Source organism: Argentina anserina, chromosome 6 (assembly GCF_933775445.1).
Source record: "Argentina anserina chromosome 6, drPotAnse1.1, whole genome shotgun sequence".
NCBI classification, from domain to species: Eukaryota; Viridiplantae; Streptophyta; class Magnoliopsida; order Rosales; family Rosaceae; genus Argentina; species Argentina anserina.
The window spans coordinates 35,898,478-35,921,475 of NC_065877.1; the positions used below are offsets into that span (position 1 = coordinate 35,898,478).

At 38.2% G+C, this 22,998-nt stretch overlaps 4 protein-coding genes and 1 non-coding gene across 5 annotated transcripts; 1 reads left to right on the plus strand and 4 right to left on the minus strand.

Annotated features, from left to right (window-relative positions):
- Window positions 1-1,126: 1,126 nt before the first annotated feature.
- LOC126799379 (universal stress protein A-like protein) lies at window positions 1,127-3,069 on the plus strand. Its single transcript, XM_050526578.1, has 4 exons — window positions 1,127-1,378; window positions 2,346-2,467; window positions 2,572-2,690; window positions 2,830-3,069. Exons 1-4 carry the CDS (start codon window positions 1,198-1,200, stop codon window positions 2,936-2,938), a joined length of 531 nt encoding a protein of 176 aa, XP_050382535.1. The 5' UTR covers window positions 1,127-1,197; the 3' UTR covers window positions 2,939-3,069.
- A 1,048-nt stretch (window positions 3,070-4,117) lies between these two features.
- On the minus strand, window positions 4,118-4,867 carry LOC126799166 (50S ribosomal protein L12, chloroplastic-like). The gene has a single exon (XM_050526300.1). It carries the CDS (start codon window positions 4,811-4,813, stop codon window positions 4,253-4,255), a length of 561 nt encoding a protein of 186 aa, XP_050382257.1. The 5' UTR covers window positions 4,814-4,867; the 3' UTR covers window positions 4,118-4,252.
- A 212-nt stretch (window positions 4,868-5,079) lies between these two features.
- On the minus strand, window positions 5,080-5,151 carry TRNAP-UGG (transfer RNA proline (anticodon UGG)). Its single transcript has one exon. It is a non-coding gene; the product is annotated as a tRNA-Pro (tRNA).
- A 455-nt stretch (window positions 5,152-5,606) lies between these two features.
- LOC126799030 (monodehydroascorbate reductase 4, peroxisomal) lies at window positions 5,607-8,872 on the minus strand. The gene is made up of 7 exons (XM_050526140.1): window positions 8,653-8,872; window positions 8,332-8,383; window positions 8,068-8,148; window positions 7,818-7,936; window positions 7,201-7,420; window positions 6,863-6,981; window positions 5,607-6,495 (listed from the first exon to the last, which is right to left on the minus strand). The coding sequence occupies exons 1-7, from the start codon at window positions 8,770-8,772 to the stop codon at window positions 5,770-5,772; spliced, it is 1,437 nt and encodes a 478-aa protein (XP_050382097.1). The 5' UTR covers window positions 8,773-8,872; the 3' UTR covers window positions 5,607-5,769.
- A 5,807-nt stretch (window positions 8,873-14,679) lies between these two features.
- Window positions 14,680-19,034, minus strand: LOC126799252 (MYB-like transcription factor EOBII). The gene is made up of 3 exons (XM_050526417.1): window positions 18,893-19,034; window positions 18,639-18,768; window positions 14,680-15,031 (listed from the first exon to the last, which is right to left on the minus strand). The coding sequence occupies exons 1-3, from the start codon at window positions 19,032-19,034 to the stop codon at window positions 14,680-14,682; spliced, it is 624 nt and encodes a 207-aa protein (XP_050382374.1).
- Window positions 19,035-22,998: the final 3,964 nt, after the last annotated feature.

Consider the following 22,998-nt stretch of genomic DNA (forward strand, 5'->3'; position numbering starts at 1 on the left):
GTCACTATTTCTATGGCAGTAATTATTTGTAGCTGAGTGATCATATACGGCAGTACGTGTACGTTTATATGCTTTACGTTTGGTACAGTTATTCTGTTGCCAAATCCATAGATCGTAGTTTGTGCTATGAAATCGATCTTTATTATTGTGAAGACTGTCAAGAAGAAATGACGAACACAGTTGAATAATTGTTCGGGACGCCATCAATGTTATATATGGTGTTTATGGTTATCAAGATATGCCTAATGTCCACATCTTAATTCTTAGGTGCCTTAGCGATGACTATCATAGGGACATTGGGGATTGCTTCCCAATGTTTTATCTTTCATAATTCTGTATACATGACACAACACAAACTCTTGCCTTCTCCCCGGCAATGAAGTTTTAACTCGATCATTTCCACTTGTTCTAAAAATTAAGTCACTGCGTTCTTCCCACAACACTTCTAAATACAGAAATAATATCGATGCATGTTGAATATAAGATATTACAAAACATACTTGTCATTTTAAAATCAATTTGTTTGTATTAGACAATTATCTTAAAAATGGTTTGTGACCTAAATTTTTATCTCGAGTCGTGTGTGTAGAATTAGTAAGTGTCCTAAATTATACTAGCCACTCAACATGTGTAAATTCTTTATTTTTAGAAAATTGTTAAAAATTACGGTTGATTTTATAAAAAGATGTTGTTTATAAAATATATAGTGGGAGTGAAAATAAAGATTTATGGAATGAGTTTATTTTAATTTCATAATTAATAAATATTTTGTAATTATCTGGCTTGTCCTTATGATTTTATTTGTTCATAATTTTTTTAAATCTATCTGAGATATTTGGGTAAAAAAAAAGTTAACAAGCTCTAACGCCCTGCTTAGGTTATTACTTATTAGAGTAAAGATAAACATTACCAAAAATTGTTGACTTTGGACGTTGGACCATACCCATTAACGCCATTATTGGGGTAGCGTCGGGGTTTCGAGTCCCCTGCCCTCTTGTTCTGTACCCCTCTCTTCTTTCGCCACCTGTCCGTCCTCCTTTAATCCGTTACACCTGTCCAGCGAAGGCACCGCTTATAAAACAAAAAAAAAAAAGGAAGAAAATGATATTCTAGACTTCGAGAAAAAGAAAGAAGCCGAGCGAGTCGACTGTGAGAGAAGAGTGAGTGACTCAGTGAACGAGTTGGAAGAAGAAGAAGATGGCGAGTGCGGCACCGACTCGGATACTGATGGGAGTGAACGAGTCGACGATCAAGGGCTACCCGCACGCCTCCATAAGCAGCCGCAAAGCCTTCGAGTGGACTCTGGACAAGATCGTCCGCTCCAACACCTCCGGCTTCAAGCTTCTCTTCCTCCATGTCCAAGTTCCTGACGAAGACGGTGCCTCTCTCTCTCAATTACCTTACTCTTTGTTTTTTTTTACTGAGAAATTTTACCGCCGGTGATTGTTTACTGCGCTCGTAGTTGTAGCCTGATCAAGAAATTAAAGAATCGCTGCTTTAAGTAGCTGAGTGGTGATTGTTTGTGATGAATTTGACTAATTACTGTGTGTGTTGTTTGACTAGTCTCTCATTTTGTATATCCTGTTTCTGAAGTTATGCAGTGGAATCTTTAATCATGTATTAAGGAGTTAAGGTGATGATTAATTTTTTCGATTTGTGTTTAATCTAGAAATTTGATTTGAGTTGGAGGTGTTTCGAGAATTGATCATTACTCTCTGTACTTTGTGACATGTTAATATTGTGCCTTGGTTATATGCGGCTTTATAATCCAGTTGGTGTTGAGTGTCCGTGTGTTGAACATGAGCGTAAGGTGTTGAATTTACAGTGACGAGTTTGTTTCGGTGGTGCATTATTGTATGGACAATGTTCGTAGCAGTTCCATTCACACGGTCAGTGGCTGACCATGAAATTCATGCTCAATCACCATTGGATGTAAATCTAAGAGTTGAAAACAAAATAACTTAATTTTAAAAAGATTCTCCTTACCTTTGGGCTTTGGATTTACATCCAATAGTAGTTGAGCATGAATTTCATGGTCAGCTACTGACCGTGTGAACGAGACTGATGTTCGTAGATGCTTCGGCGCTTTCATTTCGGTGGATTAGGTAGTCCGGGTTTATGTTTTGGCATTGAAGCAGAGCGCTAGGCATCCTCATTCCTCAATTGGGAGAATGCTTGCAGTTTCTAATACTTGAACCTGGACTATCTGAACTGAGGATGTACATATTTTTCGTTGTCTTCATTACCCTGTGGCCCTGGCATTTGTTTAGTCTATGTTTCTCAGTGTGCATGAACTCTAAATTGGTTTACTGCTCATTAATATCTGTCACCTCTTTCTGTATCAGGTTTTGACGACATGGATAGTATCTATGCATCACCAGAGGATTTTAAGAGCTTAGAGTGCAGAGACAAGGCAAGAGGGGCTCATCTACTGGAGTTCTTTGTTGAGAGGTGTCATGCTATTGGGGTATTGGGATTTAGACTTGGAACATACTTTATATAGTGATTGCATTTGCAAGAAATGTGCCTGGGCAGCTTGAAGTTGACACCTCTATATTGGACTGCTTGTAGGTTGCTTGTGAAGCGTGGACCAAGAGAGGTGATCCCAAAGAAGTAATCTGTCATGAGGTAAAGCGCTTGCAGCCAGATCTTCTAGTTGTTGGCTGCCGTGGTCTTGGTCCTTTCCAGAGGTATGCTCTCAAGTGCTCGCATAGTTGGTGTTCTTTGACTTCTTTTCACATCCTTTCAGTAATCGCGTACCAGATTGATTAGTACAAATTGTTTGTCTACCCTTAACCACATAATTTCTCTTTTCTATTTTCCATGTAGGGTTTTTGTGGGGACTGTGAGTGAATTTTGCGTGAAGCATGCTGAATGCCCTGTCATCACAATCAAGCGCAGTGCCGAGGAGACACCTCAGGATCCAGTTGATGACTGAAGCGAGGTCTTTGTTCCTAAAACCAACAAGGAAGAACTACATCGATTACTTTATAGGAAATTTAAATTCTTTTCGAGGACTTGTACTACTACAGTTGGATGTTTTCGTATTGAATGTGTGTTCAGCTAGTCTATGAGCTTCCATAATCGGATCTAATAGTATGGTCTGTTTCATATATGTCTGCTCTGGGAATCCACAGCCAAGCTTAGAACAGTCTCGTTGCTATGTCTATTGCTCTGTGGAATCCACATCCAAGATTAGAAATGTAGCTGCTGAATGGCTGCCCTCTAGTTATTTCTGAGGCATATCCCAACTGTTTAGGTCCTACTAAGCGTAGCCGGGAAGTAAGTTCGGTAGAAATGTGCCCCCGGAAGTCCTAGATGTCAGCTTCTTTCACATTAGTGACTGGATGTTATAGTAGTCAAATAACCGGAACGAGCTACTACAGTTGTAGCCGTTGCCAAACCTCACCCCATGGATCCTGCTCATCTCGCTTTTTGGTGGGTCTTCGTGAGAGAAAATCCCAACTGCCCTTACGTAATACGTATGGATAGTAGGCTTGATTTGGTGCTAGGAGAAAGTGAGATCCTTTTCTGTATTTGGTGTTCGAGCAGAATATGAGGACACTGTTTGTGTTCTTCATCACTATTTTCGCATTTGTTCTTTCTCACTTATAAGAATAGCTGCTCTTTTTCACTGATCGGCCCCCCTCACATTACATAAACAGCAACCCACCTTCCTCCTCCCCTCTGTTAATCAAATTCTGGCCTGCTTTTAGTTTTAATCCCTTCTATCCTACGAATCGATGGACGCATAATTCAAGCAGATCAACACTGATTGAAATTGTTTGTGTTTCGGAACATAGTCTTAGAAGTTTCATCTTTTCATCCTGCCCAAGTGCCCAACAGTCGCATTGAATGAAAATGTCCTGTAATAATCTACCCTTCCTAGTCTCGCTAGTGAATATAAACAGATAAAATGGATTTGGAACCACCCGACGAAGTTAGCTAAAATATGAAGCAATTCTCCATTAGTTCAAAATGGCTCACAATCAACCCAACCTAATTCCACCCAAAAATCATACCAAAAACACATTATCAAAAGCTACACAAAGCCAACAAACAGGTAACCAAATTTTCTTCTCCTTGAAAATCTCAATTCCAAATGCAATTGAAATCGAATCCGAAGCAAAATATATCAATCACATTTTACCCTACACAAATATTCCAAAAGAGTAGCGTTGTAGTACACATAAATCACAAAAGCTGCGTTTAAGCTAAAAAAAGAAGAAGAAGAAGAAGCACTTATTCTCTCTCAGACAATGCCGACTTTAGCTCCGGCGGCTTCGAGCTGCTTCTTGGCGTCTTCGGCGTCGTCCTTGGACACTCCCTCCTTGAACTTCTTGGGCAGCCCTTCAATGAGCTCCTTGGCCTCCTTCAACGCCAAGCTCGTCAATGCCCTCACCGCCTTAATCACCGCGATTCTCGCGTTGCTCGGCACCTCCTCAATCACCACGTCGAACTCCGTCTTCTCCTCCACCACGGCCGCCGCGTCTCCCAGGCCGGGTGCGGCGGCGACTGCGGCGGCGGGGGCGAGGGCTGCGGCGGAGACGCCGAGCTTGTCCTGGAGGTAGTCGACGAGGATGCGGGCCTCCTCGAGAGTGAGGGAGGAGATGTCGGCGCCGAGCTTCTCGATTTTCTCGGGGGCGGCGACGGCGGCGAGGGGGCGGAGGTGGGTGGCGCGGTGGGAGAGGGTTGGGGTTTGTGGGGAGAAGGGGAATTGGAGGGTGGGTTTGGGAGTGTGGGAGGGGAAGGAGGAGGTGGCGGTGGTGTAGGAAGGAGTGGTGAGTGTGAGAGTAGACAGTGAAGCTGCCATTGTTACTCTCTGGTTTGAATTAGATGAAGATGAAGAAGTAGGAGAAGAAGAACAAGGAAGAAGGAAGAGGATTAGGATAAGGAGAGGAAATGGGGAAGGTAGTGTCCAAGATGTAGGTGGTGCTTTTTCATATTGTGACGAGTTTGTCCTTGTGAGATGGTGAGAATTACTTGATATTGGGGAAGACTTTTGTTGTTTATGGGAGGGTATAAGAGGTAAAGCAATCTGAGGGGAAGAAGAAGCCGAAGATGGAGGGAAAAAAAAGAGGGGCATTCGGAGAATCGAACTCCGGACCTCTCGCACCCAAAGCGAGAATCATACCACTAGACCAAATGCCCGGTTGTGAATACGTACTTCACAATGTCTCTGGTGATTGCTTGATACTCTTATAATGAAGCTCATGAACCATGATAAGGGCTAGTTAGATTCAGAAGTGCTAAATTGCTAGATTACTTTCAGTAACAGAAACTTGATACATTTGGTGGATTAGAGCTAGCTAGTATATATATACCTTTTTGTATCGTTAAAATTTTTCAATACGGTAACTGAAGTGAAGATTATGATGGGGAGATCAGGCTAAGTGGAAGTGACGTTACTAAAATATGCTTTTCTTTCAAACTCATAGCCTCATAGGAACCGTCAAATACTCTGATACAGTTACTTAACTTGGTCTTTGAAGAGCTACATAGAGCTGGGTTCTAGGGAACCATCTCTTAGACCTGTTAATGCTAACTGAGCAACACAGCTTAAGTCATTACTGACTTAGCTACTCTCCTGCCTGGGGATAGTAAGATGTAGTTTAGAAGTGAACGGGGATGTAGTTAACTTTCGTGTTCATTAATTATTGTGAGCTACAATCTGCTTGAATACATATATGATCAAATAGCAGTAATGATCAATATCCTAGAACCTATAATGCTCGCATGGGTATGATACAATCCAACTCAACCAAATCTTCACCACCTTCTGCGCTTTCTACCGTACCAATATGCAAATGCAGCTATTGATGCAGCCAGAAGAACGCCGGCAGTTGCATGAAAAGCGTATATTGGTCTGTCCACAATGATGCCAGAAGCAGCAACTTCACGAGGTGGTGATGCTGGTGGTTTCTGACTTACAGACAATGCAAAACCCAAACCTTGCCTTTCTAATTCGGCCACGTCTTCAATTGCTGGCTTCAGCCTGGTGGCCTTGGCTATTGCTTCATACTCTTCTTTGGTTCCCCCTTCAAGAAAAGACCCAACAAGATGACCATTGCTAACCCAATAAGCCCCAAATGTGCCTCCAGAAAAATCACCATAATGGACTGCATCTCCTAAATTGTCCCCATAAAACTGCCAAGACAAGGTGAACACTCTGGAGTAAAAGAATGGTAGATAGTCAAATTCAACCGCCTTGTTTGGTTCCATAATTGCAGCAACAGCATGTCTAGCAGTTTTTCTTGCCGAGTCAACATGTTCAAGCCTACGGGAGTCACCAAATAGTTTGACTGGAAATGCTGCAACATCTCCAACTGCATAGACTGAGCCATTGCTCGACTGCATTTTTCCATTCACTTTGATCCCACCTTTCTCCAGCGTCAGCTGACCTTCAAATAGGCTTGTGTTTGGACGGATTCCTATTCCCACCACAACCATGTCCGCAGGTAGACTACTTCCATCTCTAAGATTAACAGTTGTGACCTAAGCATAAGTTGAGAACCAAGATTCAGTACATAAATGTTTAGTATTTAAAAAGAAAACTATTCTGTTCACATGCTCATCGCCAGTCTTGATCTCTATTCAGATGTAGGAAGGGGAAGTCAGAAGGAAGGCTTCTACTTTTCTAGAGATAAACTAGTACAAGTCGGACAGCTTTCTATATGAAACTACATCTTTTCTATAAAATTGAGACAGCTTTTCAATAGTTTCTAAATGTTTAGACATAAACTCATAAATGAATCCCAAACAACAGAAAAATGAGCAATACCATCAGCCATTTTCACTCTTAAAGAATACATAATTATGAATAGAGAAAGAAAGAAACCAAGGAGGCAATCTTCATATTTACCTTCCCATCAGGGTCAATGTCAAATGAGGACAATATGGTTCCTTTAACAAAATTCACTCCTTTGGACTTGTAAAATTCTTCATAGTAACTTGCAATTTTGGGTGTGAATAATCGTGCCACTGCAAAACGACAGAAACTATACATAATCTCTTTCAGGACTGAGAAAATAAGCTACTTGATATCTACCATACAAATAAGGACAGAAACTATTCATATACTCTTTCAAGACTGACAAATTAAAATATTTGATATCTATCATACAAAACAATATGCGGCCAAACAGGTTTGATATTAACAAAACAAACACCAATATACAGTATGACAGAAGAAGAACTTACTGCAATGTTCTTCGGGAAAAACCATTTTCACATTCATTCTATTGATCACCAACGATGCAGCACACTCCATTCCAATGTAGCCACCACCAATGACAACAGCATTCCCGCCAGGGGAAGATTGCACTAAGTTGACAAGTCTATTTGCATCAGCCAAATTTCGTAAATAGCACACGTTTTCAGAATCTGATCCTTTGACTCCAAACTCCTCCAGCTTCAATGCCTAATATCCGGATATAGAAGCATACAAATCGTTAAAGCAATAAAATACTGATCCTTATCTTCTCTCTGAGCTATGTCATTTTTAGCGATTACAACTTCCCATCTACACATTTACATAACCTCAATATTTGAAATCACTATTAGTCTCATTCGAAATGATAGGGCTACATCCTGTAAAACTAATATCTAATGCAAGTTCAGCAACACAGATGTAGAATAAGTGAATAACAGTTTTAATAGGTTACAGTTTCTCAAGTCCGCAGTTTATTTTGGGTTGAGTGAATCTGTGGCTACATAGTTATTATGTACAGTTGTATTTCCTAATTCTTCAACTCTTAAATTAAGATGATCAAAAGCAAGAAAATGTAGAAGAAAATTATAAAGATCAGTTTCAATACCCGAGCACCTGTTGCAATAACGAGAAACTTGTAGGTTATTGTTTCTCCAGATCCTGTCAATATCGTCTTGCGTCTGACATCAACAGACTTAACTCGAGTTCCAAGAACTAATTCAATCCCTGTGAAGAAGACACCAAATAACTAAAATCACAATCACACTTCAGTAGTACATATCCAAAACGCATATGCTCACAATTAAGGCACTTACTACAATTACATAACCATAGAAGGAAATAAGTAATGTAATTACCATGTTCCTTGTACCATTTTGGAGTTAACCTTTCCTCATTAGCACCAACACATGTGTGAAACGATGGAAGGCGTGAAGGGGCTGCACAACAACAACAAAAACATAACAGTTCAGGAACACGACACTGATAAAGCACAAGTTAAAAGGATGCAAAATTTAAGAATTAATGTTCTGTTAGATGTAAGGGGCTGCAGTTATAGACTGGCCAAAAATGGTTCAATGAAAACAGACGAATTATAATGGCTGAAAGAGAAGAGACTGTACCTTCCGGAAGTAGAAAGCCTTTGCTCAAAGCAGGCCTCTCATAAGGGGCAACCTGAAACATAATTGTGGCCCTGTTACTTTCCAAATTAAGAAACTTACTTAAAAAAAGACACACTTGATCACTGATCTTACAAGCAATAATGAAACAGAAAAGAGATCAACGCATTCAGAACAACAACAACAACAACAAACAAAACAAGTTACAACTGGGTGTTCCCTGATCTCTTTTTTTAATACGAAATCAAGAGCAAGAGCCCAATAGAGAAGAGCGAAAACCCAAGAAGACAATGAGATGTGGAGATGAAGGAAAGAGAGTCTTACAGGCTCCTCGGAAATGATGCAGAGTTCACCGTTGGAGATACCTCTCCGGGTGAATTCAAGAGCTGCATATCCAGCTGCCACCCCTCCTCCCAGTATCACATACACATATGCCCTCCCCATCTTCCTATTCTTCTTCTTCTTCTTCTTTAGAGGTTTCGATTTTGAAGAGAATAATTCGATTGATAATATAACAACTAATTATTTATTATAATAATTCTGGGGAGAGCTTGCTTTGAAGACACTCCCAAGAAAACATGATCACCATCAGAATTCTCTCTATCCCAAATCGTAGTGTGACTCAGGAAGAGTCGAAGTTACCGTACTACCCTTTTGAGTTTTGATCGGGCGCCGCGGATTGGGTGGGGCCCGTTTGCTCTTCGGGTTTGGGTCGGTCCGGGGAGTGGCGCGGTGACACGCGTCCTGGAGCCATGGGATGGTCTGGTACTGGGGAAATGTGGAGGGGATTTGGATATAATTTGTTTGTCAGAATTCAGAAACCAAGTTGGGGATTTTGGGTGGTTTGTGTAACTGAAAATTGGATGAGGTTTCGTCCCTATGCCACACATTTGTGTTCTTTGGAACTTAACTATCTCCTCCAAATCATTTGAGGAGTATAATTTTCCAAGACTTTGCTAGGGTTTATCATGTAGTAATTGCAGTCGTTTGATCCATATTGTTCAACTATATATTGCATTCCTAAATTTCTTTACCGTGATTTTAATTTACTCGTTATGGCATAAATTGAGCTGACATGCATATCCATCGAAACGAATACTTGGTTATCCAAGGTTAGCCAATTTGCCACGTGCAACAAGAGATGCAACTATGAGTCTTATTAGGGCAACTCCAACCATGGTTCTATAAACCAAGATTGGTCCTATAATTGAGAAATTCATCTCCAACAAATAAATATAGAGGGTGCTAGTCTCCGAAATATGGGACTTGTCTATTTGAAGTCATATATCTAAGCCAATTCCAAGACCAAAGACTCAATCAATTTATGGCTCTTGCATCAGTTTGGTAGGTCATTGTTTGGATGAAACAATACAAAATTAGTAAACTAAGTATTAAGTACAACACCTCATATTAAACTTTATTGTTGGAGATGAGATTTATAGGACTCATAAAAAGAGTGTTAAAATTAGAATATCACCTCTAAATAAAACTTATTGTTGGAGTTGTCCTTACAGTGTTATTTTGTAAAGATAACAATAAAAAAGATATTTATGACAAGTAAATAATTCGCACTTGATTCTCTCCAATACGCCAATTCAAAAGGATTGTATAGAATTTTAAGGAAATTCTGGCATATATGAGTAGAAGATACGTACATGTCAGAATCAACCTTTGTCGATGAGATTGTTAGGGATTCGATGAAACACCCAGGGATATACATAGGTACGTGGCTGATAAAGCTGGAATATGGATAATTATTTGCCGGAATAGGGATTCCAGTGACGGACTCGTAAGCAAATCGGTCATGCATGGTCGTCAGTCTCGTCACTACCCTCAAATGATATACTGTTCCGGCCAAGGACACATACTGCAGGCATGAACCACGTACCAGTATATATTTAGTTTCCGGCACAACCGATTGCGAACAACACTTGTTGATCATCTGAGTAAACTTGCTTCAAAGTAGAGAAGAAGATGGAAAGATGAGAGGATAAATCTGGACCTCTCATATTCATACTAAGAGGTGTTGGGCCTTGAAGAAAAACAAACTCCCGATTGTGATTTAAATCACATTGTTTAATTACAGAAAGGAACTCTCTCCTAATCGTACAGGGTTAGGTTCTTGAGAAAAGGTTTCCTCTGCTTTTTCGATTTTCTGTTTAGATATCACATGGTTAGGTTTACAAAAGTGATGTTTGTGTATATACACTATACACATGTGATGATTTTTCAATGGACGAGTCTCCAGCATATTTAGGTTGGCACACCAAGTCTCTGAATAAATAGGAGTTTTCCCGGCCATTAGAATTCGTGTGTTCTTGTTCATCTAGTAGTAAGCAAACCACTCTCCCACAATCTTCTTCTGTTCCATTCTGCTCTAGGTATTCAGTGTATGGTGATCGATGTTCCGAGCTTAATTTCCTTCCATTCGTGTTCATCAAGCCTCTATTAATGCTGAAAAGGATCGAGTGTGTTTGTGGTGCACCGGCCGGCTAGCTAGCTTGTTCGAGACGACGTGTTGAGACTGATGACGTGTAGTTTAACGGTTGAATAGTAGCGTGGCGATCCTCGTGAAGACTCGACAACCACTATGAATGCGTATAGTGATTGTGCAGGTTACATTTTTACGTCTCTTTTCTTATGGAAGTGAATTGATTGATTAGGACTCGGAAGGCCTTATGTTTTTATTACTTTGATATAGGAAAAGAAAAAGAAAAATTATGACTTAATCTATACGTCGTTCATCGCCATATATGTCCATAACATGCATCAAAATTGAATTTCAGCTACCCAAATCCGAATAATATTACTAAACTTGTTTTCCAGGGATGTTCTTCACTAACTCTCTTGTAGTACGTAGAACCGCATAGCCTCCGCCAGTACGTGAATCTGGCATGCATGTCGTAAGTTGAGTCACACACATATATTTTTTGTATAATCAGTAGTGATTTTGATTGTGCTTCATAATGAAATATCATTGTCATATAATCTTGAGATGGGATAGATCTTAAATAATCTTGAGATATATTTTCTCTGTGTTCGATCATATATACATCTATACATGATAATTAGATATAAAGGTCAAATTTAGTTCACCCAAGTCTTATTTCATAACCTCATTCCCACTCAACCAAACAATGCATGCACCACTCAATATTTTACGTGATAATAATTCAAGAGACATGGTAATTGTTATGGCACATGCACACATAAATGGACAATGAAATTAGCCATAAAAGGAAAGACATCCCATTTGGAGTTTACGTCTCGAATGACCTTCCTTTTTCGTATATCAAATCAATCTTTTTTCTGTTTCCCACTCGTCAAATGAGACTCATAGAATCACATAACTCCATTCATATACATCTTCTTCCTGGTCGGCACTTCATTATCAGTACGTACATACATATATAGAGATTAGAGAGAGAGAGAGAGAGAGAGAGAGAGAGCGGGGGGGATAAGCCTTGAATTGATCAATTATTTGAAAACTCCAACATTAATTAATTAAGTTCAAACAATCTCCTAATCCGTTAGTTAAACTGGTGTTATAGATGCACTATTTTTGGTATTGATATAGATATATAGTTGCAACAAAAGTTAAGCAGCACTTTTAGTTATTGATAAATAAAAGGCTAGCGCTAGTTAACTGGAACTTTCATATACAACTTTTTATTTCAACTTCGATGGTAGCGCACTGTGTTTAAAGTTTTGAAGAATTGAAGTTATATATAAAGTATTGAGAGGAGGCGAATTAAAATCACAAATATTATCTAGAAGAGTAATGATTTCAGCAAGAGCAGCTGGACGAAAAGTAATATTTCTATGGGAGATGCTGTAATAATGTAATATAGAGACTCTCCCATAACTTCTCATACCAGACCAACGTAACCCACTGCAGCAGTTAAACCTAACCTCGTGTAGAAACTCAAGTAGTTATCACAGGTTTGTTAATTATCCGGGCATCCGGCTGTGCTTTTAACTTAGTTCACGAATAGTTACCATACCGACATTGAATGTTCTCATTTTCGACTTCCATGTCCTCTGTTCTTTGATGATTCTAACAATATCTTATATGATCCTTAATTTAGGCATCTATAGACGTCTTCCCCAAATGCTAGTAGCTCTAACAAATCCGAGCTAGGTATTATAAACTTTCTTAACCCCCCCCCCCCCCACCCCTACCCCCCCCACACACACACACAATTTATATATATATATATATATATATATATAAAGTAGTCTTGGATCGAAACCGTATATCCATCGTATATAGGTGTTAATTATATTTGCTTGATTGATTACTCAAGACCTCAAATTATGTCATTCCGAGCTATCTAAGAGAAAATTATACAAAAGATTGGGGATATGAAGAACAAAACCAACATCGATAGTTAAGAGCATGAAATTCATAATATGATAAAGGAAACTCGAGAATTTCCCGATCAAGTTCCGCTTGTTCTAGCTAGGGTTTGCAACTCGTCCAGTAATTCTCTTCCTTTCATTTATAAAACCCTAGCTAGAGGAGATATTTTTGTTTGCAAGCTCTTTCATGCATACATGCGAATCTTGGCAATCATGGCCGACCCAACATGTGAATCTTCGTTATCCACCACGTGATTGTTATCTCTTTTGTGCTTGGCATTCAATTCAATTCCGCACAACAAACATGTGATGGAAAACTACGAGTGGCTACAAGACAAACTTGTTTTCGTATGAGCCTGGGAAGCTGGCAATTCCAACCAACATATGAACTGTCCTCCTTCATCTTTTGCACTTTTAGACAGTGCAGAGTGGGAGATATGGGCCTTGCAGGTTAATTTCTCTCGAATAATAAAGGATTGGATGCTAAAGTTTCAACGATGGTTGTTGTAAATAGTAGCAATGACTCATCCAGGACGACCTAACTTTGTTTTTATCTGTTGGTCATGATCATCGATCGAGTTGGCTGTATGAACTTTACATTATGAGAATGTGAAAATATTCCGATTTTCGCACGAAAAAAATGTAAATATATCCTCTTGTCTCCGTTATAAAGTTGATGATTCAGTCGAATTAAGAATAGATATAACATATATAGGGTGATTGGGGATCTCCTTTATCAAAATCACTACGAAAGTTACGAAAGCTAAGCGTATTTACACTCCATATTAGAGTATGAAAAGTACAACAGACGTCAAACTATAATCATTATGTGCTGTAGAAAAACTGGGACATGTAGATACGATAGATATATATATGAATACGATTATGGTGAAGAGGACTGGAGGAGTTAATAAGACGTAAAGCTGTAGAAGGAACATGTGACTGGATTTCTTTTGCAGAAGGGTTGCAAGTTAGGTTCCATACATACTTCCGTAGTTCCGTTTACGCCCTAGTTTCAGGTTTTGCATGGCCATAACTCCGGGGGAAAGCCCCAACGGAATCTTACAATAATAGCTCGTATTGCTCTCTACGTGTCGGTTTCTTGTTGGTCAAGCTAGTCCATCTCGCTGTAATTTTACGTATAGAGGTCTCTAAATAGTATTTCACCCTAGTATACATCAATGCTATACATTCTACATCTAACGGTTGATAACCGATATTATTTTTCTTACCCCACTCATAAAACAATATCGACCGTCGGATGTGAGATTTATAACATACATTGATGTATACTATAATTTTCTTACATACCTTTGTGAATTTGAGTTCTAATATGAGTGATATCAGTTCCAGATTTCATGCAGCATCTGTTATATTAACAGATTTATTTCAAGCACGTGCGTAATTCTGGTGTGGACCGGAAGAAACAGCAGGTCTCTATCTCACCTAGACAATTTTCTGCACTGTGATCTTTTCCAAAAGTTTCAAGATTATTAGTACTACATCAATCGTACAAAGCTAAACCGCCTAAACGGCACCTCTTGTGAGGCAGACGCATTAGATTAATGATTAATCCAGTTGCTAATTAGGCTAATACGAACAAAATGTAAATATCATTTTCTTTTTGCTTTAATCACTATCGATCACAAGTCAATCGGCAATGATGAACTGCAAGAAATGACCTAACTTATGTCATTGTTAATTTACGTACTATCGAACATGATTAGAATGACATATATGACAAACACTCTTTAATTAACTATAAGTAGGATAGCAAATCTCAAGCTTTAGGATAACCCTATTACAAACTAAGTTTAGGTATAATCTATTAAATAACAGCTCAATATATATATAAAACAGAAAGAAAGAAAAACGTTATTTATATACGTACTAATAAATATGTATATAGACAGACCTAATTACATATGAGTAACTAAATAATGCAAATTATTTTATAGTATATGAATGTAGACGGTGAGTTGGGGATTTTTACTCTCCGTTCAGTAACTGCATAGACCAGAGATCCTCCATGCTCCAGTAATTCTCTTGATGCGAATCTCCAGGGGGTAAAACATTTGGATGATCAGGAGGCTGAACCAGAGTTGCAGCGTACGACGCCGTCGGGGCGCATAAAGGGTAGGTGGTTTCCATTGCGTCAAGACCAGTACTGGTGCTCGATCCCACATGGCTCGTGCTTGCCTGATCAGCAGTTCCATCGGAGCTTTGTCCCTGTGAATTGCTCTGATCACCTTGCTTGATGTGTTTTTGGATTCGGGTTCTCCAGTAGTTCTTGATTTCATTGTCGGTCCGTCCTGGCAAATGCTTTGCGATTTTTGACCACCTTCATGAGCAATTAGACCAAATTGTTAGAGTTGACGTACGCAAATAATTGCTAGAGTTGCATCAACCAGATAAAAAATAGATAATTGAATAATTAAACCTACTAGATCCAACTCATATAACCCATAACAAAGGAGACCAATAATGACCTACTGAAAGATCCTAGTAACTTATATGTATCTGTTCAGTGGTTTCACGGTCTTGCATGTAATTAGTACATATAACACAGTTACACAGATTTAAATGATTTTCGAGGCTACTCCAAGCAGCATGCATGCATGTATACGTACTACGAGCTAACGTGAATTCTACCAACTTATGAATGAAACACACACTATATTTAATTAACAATCGGACTAAATGCTCGATCATTTAATCGATCTTGCTGTCAGTATTCTCTACTGTGTGAAGCGACTTAGAACAAAATGATCGAAGGACCGAAAGTTAATACGAATCTCAATAATCAATCCAAGAGCTCAGTTGCTACTCAATATGTAACCTAATTCAGTAATTTTGATAGTAGTTCATGTCTCCGGCACCGTGCAAAAGAAAAAACCGTCGACGATCATTTATTTTTCTTCAACCGACAAGGTGTACTCCGAGGAAAAAAAAACTCTTTGGCAAACGAGTTCCTTCGATAAGGTGCTAGCTCTAGAAATCTAACGTTGATTAATTGGCATAGCTGGTATCCAATGTCTTTTTACGCGGAACTTTTACCAAGGAATGAATCAACATTTTGTTGGGAAACAAGCGATAATGCTATTTACTTATTTAGATGCAATCATACCAACAATAAACAAGAGTAACAGTTGAATGGATGAATTCCCTGAAGTCCTCATGTGCGCTCCCTCATCTTCTGGCCGATCGTGAACGCGGATTGTGACATTACAGATAAGAGTGAGTAAAGCTAGATGATGTCCTCTACAACGTAATGGGGCTAACCCTAGCAGAAAGAGATCGATCCTCCTCAAATGGGATAGAGCACCGTACCAAACGTTAAACTCTGAAAAATCCGGGAGCCTGTAGATTTCACGATTCATCATCACCTTGGGGAGTAACTATGGTGGAATTTGAACAAGTGAATAACCCTGTATAACAGAAAGATCGATTGACCAAAACCGAGATTCTAAAACTAAATGAATTTAGAACAATTTTTTTTATCAATTATACCCTTTTTGACAAGAGAATTTCGAACAACCCTAGAAGTATTTTAGTGACTCGAACCCCCAAGGTTCAATTTTCGGCAGAATAGATTGACCTTCGTCAGATAAGTCCAAACAAATGCCAAAATAAGTGTTACTCACTTCTAATCGAGTACTATGCAAGACTATATATAACATATATATTATAACACAAATGGCTACGTGGTTCACCTAGTTTGGCTAATCGATACTCTTAGACCTGGTTTGGACTCCCTGTAAATTAATCAAGCATACTCAAAGAACATAAAAGATGGTCGACCAGTACATTAAAAAATAATAATAATAATAAAGTAGTTATACAAAAGCATAAAATTTGCAAATCAAATCACTCTTCCTATTCTAATCACACATTTCTAACGAAGAGTGTCTGAATCATTTATATAATTACTATGCGAAACCTACAAGATGAACAATTACCAATTAAAATTACCGTGTAAATCATGGAAGGGTTGTTGCCTTGTTGGTTTGTGGAAGTGAATGTCATGGAAAGGTTTATTATTTCTATTTTCTTTATAGATTATAAAAGGGTATCTTAGAAAATTTATCAACACATGTTCTACGGGCGAGATTTAAAGACTTTCAAGTTGGACATTTCATCATGCGTATAAATAAGACAGACCAGACCTGGGAAACCAAATGTTGCCACAAGAGAAAGAAAATAAAAATACATCTACAGAGACTTTGCGTGTGTGCATATGACAGAGTAATAATATTACAACAACTCGATCCCAGTTGGATATCGTAGTTGAAGAAACCTCTGATATCAGATCTGGGGCTTCAAAGACAATATGACCGGAATAACAGGTATGTCCATATATACTTGCTTCGAGTATATATAAATATTTGTTGGATAGTTTTCTTTTAATGTACGTAACTACTCATCATCTGCTATTTGTTCCCAACCTAAGAGGTTTATGTATGTATGCTGCATTTTTCTTCTTCTTTTCCTTATCAGACTGGTGTGAATCTCTTGAAGATATATAGTTTCCTCAACTAACTATCTCGATATATGGATATTTTTGACTAAATAGCAGAGAAGAAAAGGTATGCTGAGCTCATGATTGTGAGCCGCAGCCTTGCATATCTCCGATGATCCGAATCCGATGATTCGTGATGTACGACATAAACTTATAGAGGGAGGGGCCTGAGGGGTCAGCCGGCCGGTCGTTGTCTTAAAGGTGCCAAAACAGTAAGGTTCATGTCAGCTTCAAAGCCAAATACGGCAGAAGGGAATTTTCTTTTCTCATAAGTGAGAGGTTTGGCATGTGACCAATTTACTAAGGGGTTCGACTTAAATTGGAAACATTTCATTGGCTTCTATACTTTTATTTCGGTTCGAGTTCCGAAAGTAGCCCTTTAAAATTAGGTATTTTTCTACGACAACAATTTCCTAATCTTTGGACTTTTTTGAATGTTTGTTAATCATGGATGGTATCCTAATTTGGACACCATTACCAATTTTAACAAGTATTGATTAAAGTGATGGGATGCTAGGTAAGCATGCACATGCAAACTTAAACTTGCTTATGGGAATATCCCAATTCAGTTCGGAGCTGACAAATCCCTTACATGGTGTAACATACGATCAGCGGCGGCAATCGGAATTAAATACGAGATGGTAAGAATAGAACTTATACTTGTTATCCGGTAAATTGTACGATAGTTCCACCTTTTAGGCACGCACGAGTGTAAACTCTAAAACGTACTCAAGAGTTCACCGCACAAATACTGATTATGACTCCGTCACAGTCTGAAACACCACAGATCTCAAATTTCACATATAGAAATTAGAAAACTGGGGTAGTATGAAATAACTACATTAAAAAAAGAAAAAGAAAGAAAGAGCTAGATAAGAAATATGCTGAACTAGCAAGCATATGAACTAGATAGGAAATAGGTCCACAGCACTGATACGCCTCCAAGTCTTTCCCGTATGACACACCACCTAAGAATTTTGGTTAATTTAAAGCATCTAAGCACTTTCCAAGTATCCAGAGTCATCCACTCATCCTCGTACGGATGATAAGAGTGATTTATGGAACCTTAAATTAAAAAAAAAACAGAGAAAAAAAATCCTTAATTGGTCACCATCACATACTGTGTGCTGTATGGATCGAACACTCAAAGTTCCCAGGTAATACGTCGAATATCTTGACTTGCCTCTCTTAAGTCTACCCATACAAATAGCTAGGGCCGCTGACAAGATCAGATCTCTACATGAGATCAGTAGTAGTAGAAGAAGAAGAACGATTAAAGTAAAACAGATATCCAAACTAAATCAAAAGGTGCACAACAATCAAATCAAAACAGGGTATAACTAATCAATCAAAGAAATAAAAGAATAACAAAACATATTTGGTCTATAAAGTTAAGAGTCTAAACAGAAATGATTGATCAAAGGATCACCTGTTTCCCCACTTGGCATGCAGTTCCATGATCAAGAGCTGTTCCTCTGGTGTGATATTGCCTCTCCTAACGTCAGGTCGGAGATAGTTTAGCCATCGGAGTCTGCAGCTCTTCCCAGTACGTTTCAAACCTATATATGGTCGGGTTTGTTAGCTAGGTTACTCACTTATATATTTATTAGGTTTTTAGAAAGAAAAAGTACGAATTGATGATCGGAGTTTGAAAACCTAATTTCATAAGAAAGGTATATATACCAGCAGATTTGGCAAGGGAGTTCCATACACCTTCACCATGGTTTGCAATATAGTTGATCAGAATCAAATCTTCTTCCATGGTCCACGGCCCTTTTCTCACTTCAGCATCCTGGGATGATGAATTGCATGGTTTTTTATCCATTCTTTCTGTTACAGAGATGGATAGAGGGATATAGGGATAGAGAGAACGAGAGAAAGAGAAAGAAAGAGAGAGAGAGAGAGAGAGAAGAAAGTTATGCAGACATATCAGAGCTAATGGGGTAGCTGTGGGCTTTTATAGAGGCGAACTTAAGATGGTTTTTCCTCAGTAAATATTGCTGTTAATCCGAATTAGAGAGTGCAGAGCTCTCGACCTAATTATTTTTGTGCGTAGAAATATATTACATATCAGAACAAATAAATGTTTTCATGCATGACGAAATATCTTCTTATTTGGAGTAATAAATCTGAAATTCGATAATAGATTACATATATGCAACTTATATACATGCTCCTGCAGCTAGTAGCTACTCTTACGTAAGCATAGATCTATAATTTTTTACATCTCCAATGAAAAAAAATTGAAATACGTAACCAGAAAACACATGCATGGCCAAGTGCACACTGAGAATAATTGGAGATTCACTTGGAAAAATAAGATTGAGTATTCGATCAATTTTTCATTTCAGTAAGCATGCAGGTTAATTGATTAAAATTCAAACCCTTCAAGGGGATAAGATCGAGTTGGTTATATATATATATATGGTCTGATTGATTAAATTGCGGACTAATGTATCCCTATAGACGATTTCGTCAACTTGATAGAATATGGGAGTTGCATGTGCCCTGCAGGTTGGAAGTTCTTGAAGAAACCCAGAGGTTGTATCCCTGTAGTACGAAGTTGCTGCCAGTTTCTTTTAGTGAAACAGAACTTGGGGTTTTCAAAAGCTATGGGTTCCATACGATCACAAACTATTCTTTTGTTTTCGGCTCTTTGCATGGCTTCCAGTTTATCAGAAACTAAAATCATCGACCTGTACAACTATAGCAGCCAGTAAGTGATCGATCGAGCTCTTTTATTTCATAATTAACTGTACACATATATGCATATCATATATCCAGATCGATCAGAGTTTGAATCGACTGTATCCTGCTGGCCACCAATCAAAAGCGAAGCCATCATCTAAAAGAAACCCTAAAGTTGTTCTTGACCTAATCATATGAAAGAATCTCAGAGTAAAGATGTCGGTGTCATCTTTATTAGACTACTGTGTTCAAGTCGCTGTGGAATGTACCACGTACAGTCCTATAAAACTAAGGTTTTTTCCCACCATATCCTGCCATACCCACAATTACATTACCAATTCTCCAGACTCATCAACTCAGCAACCCTAACTGAACTTCCATATATATATATATATATATATATATATATATATATATATATATATATGTTCTAATTACTCCTGGTCTCCATTTATAAACAGCTTCGATTAGAAAACGTATTTACTTACAGATTGATCGAATTCAACGGTTTGGGATATCAGGGAACTGGGAGTGAAGGCATTTATCTTAAGCACCTCACTCAAATCCTAAACCCTAATATCACTTGACTGACTCAAAATAAACGAGAAAAGATGGAACTAATTGGAAATTACGTTTGTCTTTTTCCTTTGAAACAAACATTACGTTTGGCTTTTATGGATTACAAAGTCAAGAGAGGACAAGTCTACATGTGCTGCATCATTATCCTTGATCTTATAGGAGCGAAAATGGGAAAGTGAAAATTAACGGATTAGGGTTTAGTTCCTAACAAAAGGGTCCATTAGAAAGTATAAGCCACACATTATGTACTAATTCAGAAAGTCTTCTTAGTCATTGGACCCATCCCCACAATAAAGCATAAATATATGTTCTTAATGTGTGACACTTCGTACAAGTCATTTGGAAGCAAACTAATATTGGAAAGCCATGATGTGGCTCTCAATTAGCTCGATCAAGCACTACAAACCCACGAAATCTTGGATAATCAAACTCTTTGTAGTTTCCCTGGTTTAATATTGCCGTCTTAATAAATAGCACTATAGCAGTATCACAATATATCCATATGATATCGTAGGAAAACAACAAAAATTCAGAGATGTATTATCAACAAATATATATATCCATATGTATTGAAGGATGTGAAATATACTGTTAAAGTATGCCGATTAGTAGCTGTTGATAAGCTCATGTACTTGAACGGTTACAATCTACGTACTGTTAAATGAAGATTGTAGTACGTAAGTTCTAACTAGTGTCATATCATTAAATTAACTAGACAATCAGCTTCAGTTTTCTTATTGTGTCATGTTCATCGACTAAGTCTGGATGACATCACGACTTTGTGGACTGTGGTTCTTCAACTCCATTATTTTTCCTCGAAGGTTGGATTGTGGCAAGTCCAGTTTTATAAATAGAACTTGTTTATGAAACTGTGAAAGGGATGATTTTCAAACAATCAAGTATGAGAAAGGCGAGATTAAGAGAAGTGAGGAGGTATTAATTCAACCCAGAGTAAGAAGTGGCTGGAAGAGAATAGAAAACGGAAATCAGATTAACGTTCATGACCTCGAGTGAATATACGTGCGTTCTCAATTATTGGAAACTACTTTTTGATTAATTTGATCCCACTAATACACATTATGTTCTTGCATTGTGAGATATGTTTCAGAATTATAGAAACAAAATAAGGTTAGACAGAAGCAAGTGCTTAAAGCAAAAATAATGGGGGATTTATGGCTGGCAAGTCTTTCAAGCACGTCCATGATCCTGGGTTTAAAGCATGGCATGTGAGAGCACAGCTAGCTATCTTAGTTTATGACCACATAATTTTCTCAAAATCGAAATCAAGACCTAATATTTCTAACCACATACGAGATTGTGGATGATCCTTTCAGGGTAAAATAAGCTAAGCTGTCCAAAACTTGAAAGCCATGAAAATTGGAATTGTGCACAAATAAGGACAAACCCACATTAGGGGTTTAATGGTGCGCTTCTTTATAAAAATCTTAATGACACTTCAAATTAAGTTGTGACATTTCATTCAATTCTTATCATGGTGGCGAGTAAGATCACTTTCCTGGCCAAATCTTATGTTTGCACCTAGTCAAGATAAGTATTAAACTTGCTAGATTTTATAATAATCCAGTTTTCTTCAATGATATCTGATCGGTAAACATCTATACTAACAAAAAAGAGAACCAGCAATGATCAAATCCTTCACTATAGGTTAAAGAAATGGAGTAGATAACCCAAAGAAATCACCTCGTAAGCTCCATATACGGACGAAAAAGAACTAATTTCTTGTCTCCCCACTAAATAGATCTAATTTCCTGTCTCCCAATTCTTGATTTTCCTTCTTACTCATTTGTTGCTATCTGTACTATCGGTATGAACTTCCCAAGGTCATTTTCAAGTTTACAAAGCGTACATAGTTGTTGTGTAGCTTCTTACGCTGTTTTCTTTTACTTCTAAGACTTATGGGCACGTTTACTAAACCGTAATGGGAATTAGAGGGATGGGAGAGATGAGGAATGGGGGAGAGGAGGAATGGGGGAAAGGAGGAGTCATTCCTATATCACATGTTTACTTGTTGTCAAGAATCGGAAACAATCCCCGGATTGATTCCCATGTATGTGTTTACTAACATGTAGAAATGAGAATCATTATAAGTTGATTACGAAAATGCCCTTACATATAATATAGTTGTGAAAGAAGGTTATACACTTATAACATTTGAAATACATTGGAATACAACAAATTCAATACAACTAAAACCCTTTGAGAAAATGAAGTTAATTAATATGCTAAATTAGAAAGCTAAATGACCAGCAAGGTTGTTTGTATTCAGATTCTACCATAATTATATGCATAGCAAATGCCCAATCCCATTACAGTGTTGCTGCAGTTTAACTAGCTGCTGCAGTTTTGGGCATAACCAGCTGCATTGGTACTACCTTGTTTTGATTTCCATGTTTTTGTTGCCTTGATAATTCAAACATCAAATCAAGCAGAAAGAAAATAAAACACTAACAAACTTGCAAGCAACAACACAGACAAAAGAAACTGGAAATCTATAGCTTCAC